Source organism: Parasteatoda tepidariorum, chromosome 10, assembly GCF_043381705.1.
Source record: "Parasteatoda tepidariorum isolate YZ-2023 chromosome 10, CAS_Ptep_4.0, whole genome shotgun sequence".
Taxonomy (NCBI): Eukaryota; Metazoa; Arthropoda; class Arachnida; order Araneae; family Theridiidae; genus Parasteatoda; species Parasteatoda tepidariorum.
Genome location: NC_092213.1, coordinates 75,092,788 through 75,098,526, shown reverse-complemented (window position 1 = coordinate 75,098,526; position 5,739 = coordinate 75,092,788). Strand labels below are relative to the sequence as shown.

The window sequence follows — 5,739 nt, the reverse complement described above, 5'->3', positions numbered from 1 at the left end:
GAGAATTTCTCACCCTTTCTCAAAAACAGGGTGAGATTTCAAAAAGTTAAGTGAGATTTCTAAAAATTAAAAAAACACGAATAGACTTGGAAAAAAATAATTTCTTTAATTATAATACATTTTTCACATCTTCTAATTGAATATTTTTGCCGCATCATCATATGGAAAATGTTCTATATCTACTTTTTCATCGGCTATTATATTTATTTGGCTGAAAAATATCCGTATTTGTTTCGTTTTGACAGTTTCTACCGACATTTGTTTCATTTTCATTTGCCCGCTACGGAGTAGAAGATGTCGCCTTAACAAGGTCCATCTTACATTCATGCATAAAAATTTAAACATCTTACATGAAGAAACCTTACCTATGGTGAACACGTGGTTGCAGAGAAATGTGTTCTGAAAGGGGTTCCAAGGTTCAGGGGGAAGGGGTGCTCTGCTGTTCGCACCGGTTCTGAACAATACTGATAAATAGGGAAGCTAGATAACAAGGACCGATGTTCAAATAATGAAAGATCAAGGAAGAAAAGTGAGACCGATTTTATTCAACATGGCAAAAGACGAAATTTTTTACAAAATTCGTGCATTTTGAAATTGATTAATAGAGTGTGCGAACTTCTCGCGTTAATCGTTTTTAATTTCGAGAAAATAAAAAAAATAGGTGAGATTCTTGTGCTGTAGTGAAAACACTGTGTGTATATATATATATATATATATATATATAGTTGNTTTGTATCGAGTATGTTTAAGTCCAAATCAATAGATCTAAAGTTATATAGAATTATTAGTTTCTCTTTTCGCTACTCTCATACATCAGTTTAAATAATTAAAGAGTGTGAGATTACCTTGGAATGTTTTTGCGTATGTTTCAGCATTAGGATGATCTTCAGGAAGAGCATTTATGTGTTCATTTAACAAGGAAAACAACAAGGACCACTGTAATAATTATAATAAAAACAGATTTAAAGATTTGACAGATTATTTTCAAATGCATGCTACTGAAATGTATTGGTCACTTTGAAAAGCAATAGATAGAAAGGTATATTAAAACATATCAAGTAATTTTTATATTCATAGATTGGTTGAACTTAGCTACAATTATTAATAACATTACTGAATTACACAAAAAAGTGTATAATCTGCATTCAGGTTGGAACACCATATTGTTTATATCTATAAGCATAAATCAGAAACTTATGCTAGTAGAATACATACAAATGCATAGTATACATACTAAATTTTAGTCTTTGATCCTAAAATTAATTGGTCCATAAGCAGGAACGTTCAAAAATGAATTTTTCTCATTGGTTTCACATTAGGTATTGTTATAAATTAAACTATTGATGATTGTGTTTTTTTTTCTAAATATTTCATGTTTTAAAATGTGATGTGTGTCAAATATGTGATGCTTGCTATCGACCGGTTCCGTTTAAACAAAACTGAGCTTCATTGCACCTTCTTTAATAATATTTATTTATTTATTTTTGTTGTTACTTAAAGTAAGGTCAAGGATCAACATGAGTAGCATGTGATAAGTGGATCACTAAATTAGTATTTCATAAATTACCAGCAATTACGAGTATGTTTTGTTCACAGTTACGCTTTTAAAGCATGCTGCTAAAAATAAAATAATTTTAAATCAAAAATAATTTATATTAAAAAAAGAAGTAAAATTAGGCTAGGGGTGTTCTTACTTAAGAAAAAATACATTATAAAATGCTTTATAATTTAGTGGTAGACAAAAAGAAATTAACTTCTATTCTATGACGTAATTACTTCGTTCAAGTTTGTTTGTTTTTTTACACACCCTCTTTAGTTTTATACATGTTTTTATAGTGTAAATACGGGTTTAGTTATTTATTTTATTTTCTTTCTAGTTAACTTCTATTCTATGACCTAACTACTGGCTTGAGTCTTTTTTTTTTCTTTTTTTTTTGGCATATCCTTTTTAGTGGTCTTGCAGTTTTGTACATGTTTTTGCAGCGTTAATACTGGTTTATTTATTATTTTTTTTATCTTGTACAGAGATCAGGTATCAAGCTAGTAATAGAAAGAACATTGCTACCTTCTTTTTATCTGCTTTGAAGATTTCTTTGGCAAAGGGAAGGAGCGCTCTTGGCACCATTCCTATCAGCATCTTTATGGCCTGCGCCTCACTTGAGCACATTACCTCAAGGCTTAACCAGTTGAGGTTTTTATTTCCAGCTGAATACAGGAACTCCAAAACCATTCCCTTGATTTCCTCTACAGGGCCAATGTATGACAACAAGGACTGTAAGCAGGCAGTGATCATAAAATAAGTCACATAATTAATTTTTTTTTTAAAATATATAGCATAAAATAACTAGAAAAAATACAGAACAAAAAAAAATAGAAAAAATATAAGCAGATTATATAATACGAGCTTCTCACTCAATTTTAAAAATAGAATTCCCTGACTTTTCAGGTTTTCCAAGAAAATTACAAAAAAAACTTCCAAACGTTAGATTTTTGCGATAAGCCGTAATATTTCTTCCTAAATATATATTTCGATTTGATAGGAAATGAAACTTACTTTTTGGTAGATAATAAGTCAAATATTATATATATTTTATTTCATAACCGTTGTTGAACAGCGGCCCCAGTTATTTGGGTTTACGACGAATAATGTTCGACTCCGTAGCCATGTAATTTTGAACTTATTCCAGAAGACAAGGGAACTCCTGGATTAAGTATTGGGAGAAATTTACCTTCGTGGAAGACTGATGAAACTAAACCCTCATTTGTGTTATAAGTAGAGGAAAACCTCCCACAGTTAGCCTGACAGAAGGGGACTTTAACCCATGATCTGTCTACCACTGAGGATATTTTATTTCAGCACTGTGGTCGGTGCAAGCCAAATGCGAAATTCTTATTGACCAGCCATTACTGGAATTTGAACCCGGCTCACCTCATTGGAAGGCAAACGCTTTATCCCCTGAGCCATAACGGCTCAAATATTATACATAGTAAAAAAAAAATTCCTTGGGAGAAGGTTTAGCAAAGTACATTTCATAACACACTGCAAAAATTAGAGATGAAAGTTATGTTTTGCATGAAAACCGGAAAAATGTAACCTAGTTAAAATGCATGACAGGAAATTGTAGAAAAGAAATAAAAAACTAACGCAATGAGAACGGGAGGGAACACACCTGCAATCTCAGTAAATTTTCATTGCAGTTCCAGCAGCTGCAGGACTTATTTTCTGCATTCTTCATCCCATCCAGAGGCGAAGAAAGTGCACAAGTTCGGGAAATTTTTCCTAAATGTTCAGAAAACACAGGTTTGTCACAAAATTTGCAATAAACATTACATTCACAACAAAAGTGACAAGAAAAATGATGTGACATGAAACCTGCTTATCCTCCGGCTTTTTCCAAGTTACCAAAAACTTGTTCTACTGTACAGGGATGAGATTGACCAAAAGGGAAAAAAACTGAATTTTCACGGGAGTAAATTTTACGTGATTTATAGCTAAAATTTCAGTAACATATTCTCATCTAGTTTTGCTGATGTTGTAATGCCTATATATAGCAATAATCGTCGATAGAAAAACTGCCACATTTATAGTAACTAATTCAAGAAAAAAAAACTTACTTTTTACAAGAATCGCGATAAAGGATTTTAAAATCGCGTTAATATAAAATCACCATTTTGAAAACACGTGAATGAAACTCGATATTTGATTTTAATAATACAAAAATACAAATGATGATGCGTAATTTTCAGATCGCATAAATATGAATTACGATGCATAATATATAAATGGTGTGAAAATGAATCCAAAGCCTAATTTTTAAATCATGTGTAAATATGAAAATAGATGTTGGATATTACAACCGAAATAACAAAACACGACATTGGATAAAATCGCGTGAATATGAATCGTTACGTAGCATTTTAAAAACGCCTCAATACAAATCGCGATATTGGATTTTTAAATCTCGTAAATAAGAATTACAATGGACGATATTGAAATCGTGTGAATAATAATCACAACGCGCAACTTTTAAATCATGTAAATACAAAAATCGATGTTTGATATTAAAATGTAGCGACGGCTGGATTACGAAAATACGAGCTATCTAGCAGACGGTAAAAAATGGGGAAAATCTTATTTTCTGCTCGTAAAAGCTAATAGCTAAAATAAGTAGATATGCGGAAGGGTTGGCAGCTACGTAGTTTGATTTTCTATAGATCTTTCGATATATTATATCTTTATATCAAATTGGAAATAAATATAATTTTATTTCAACGGTTGAATTTTCAGAAAAAACTGAATATTTCTAAAAAAAACTGAAACTTTTAGAGAATCGAAGTTTTTTATAAAAAGGCTGCAATTCGAGAGACAAAAGCGAAAAAGGCGGAAATTCGCTAAACAGCGGAAAAATCTCACCCCTGAGACTGTAAATATGTGCCTACATTTTCACGAACAATTGTTTTACATTTTTCCTTCGAAATATGTTTTCAGTTTTCGTGCTTGAATAAGCAGATTATTGGAGGGTTACCTGGAGGGTTGCCACTAGAAATTTTCCAATCTGTCGGGGAAACAAAAAATTTATTTCGATACAATCACATACAAGAATATCATGTCGGAAAAAGTTATTGGTTCTAGACACCTTCAGGGCCCGGGGCAAAAACTTCGTTGGGGGTTTCCTATGCTTCACTACTTCACTAATAAAGAACCAAACTTTATGGAGGTATTTAAATTTTTCATTATAGATAACAAGAAAATTGACTAGAACCTAAAATAGCTATTAAGTCCCACCCCCTAAATGCTCAAACGAAATATTGTTTCTGTTCATTTTATTGATTTTCTGACAATTCTACGTCTATTATGCCAAATGCAGTTTTCTGATTGCTAGCTTTGTCATCTAGCTGCGAAAAATTCATATCCTTGCTGACATTAGGGTGGAATTCAGCGCTAAATTTACACAATTACAATGGCTCAATTAAGGTAATCAGAATGCTGTATTTTTGTAAACATATCGCATTTTGCGATGGGTAAAAATACAGGTTTTTGATTGGTGAAATTTTTCCGTCGTAATTGCAAAAATTAAGCTTTTTCCATCCTAGAAAGTCATTCCCACCATTTTATATTACACTAAATTATAAACTAGTAGATTTTCATAATATTATATTAAGTTATTTATAAATTAGAATTGAAAATAACTTAACAAAAGTAGTAGAATAAACTGCAATATAATGGATAAAACTGCTTTTTGAAATAATCAGTATTGATCTAACACCTCACAATTATTAAGACAATTTATTTTGAAAAGTTTTGTAAAGTCGTTTCGAAAGTTTAATGTTTGATGCATATTATGTAAAGTAAAGCCATTGAAATTTTCTGCAATTTATGAAATTAAAAATATATAATTTTCTAGCAATTTATAGTTCCATTGCAAAATGGAAAGATTCAAAATGTTCTGAAAATGTTTTTTTGAGTTGGAACACTTGCTTGCTGGCTGTTGCTTATTGCTTTTAAAATAATTGTGAAAAGCTTTCGCACAAAAATAATATGTAATACAGTCAAATACATAGTGAACCTTCAAGGGACCGAAATTTCGGTTCACTATAACCGGGAGTTCACTATATCCGTTACGCAGGCAATTTCACTAATGGTTCCCAAACTCCTCCCTTTTATTACATTATATTCATATAAATGACTGAAAAATATTATGTAGTAGCAAAAAATGTGTTATTTTTCATCACTCTTCG

At 31.2% G+C, this 5,739-nt stretch overlaps 1 protein-coding gene across 1 annotated transcript in view; it reads right to left on the bottom strand.

Annotated features, from left to right (window-relative positions):
• The window catches only part of LOC107437050 (BLOC-2 complex member HPS3), a gene marked incomplete in the record, with an annotated part of 36,175 nt that overhangs the window by 787 nt on the left and 29,649 nt on the right, over positions 1-5,739 (bottom strand). Inside the window, 3 exon segments of the mRNA XM_043041273.2 lie at positions 846-936; positions 2,066-2,272; positions 3,171-3,280. Of these exon segments, the coding sequence (XP_042897207.1) occupies positions 846-936; positions 2,066-2,272; positions 3,171-3,280 (408 nt within the window).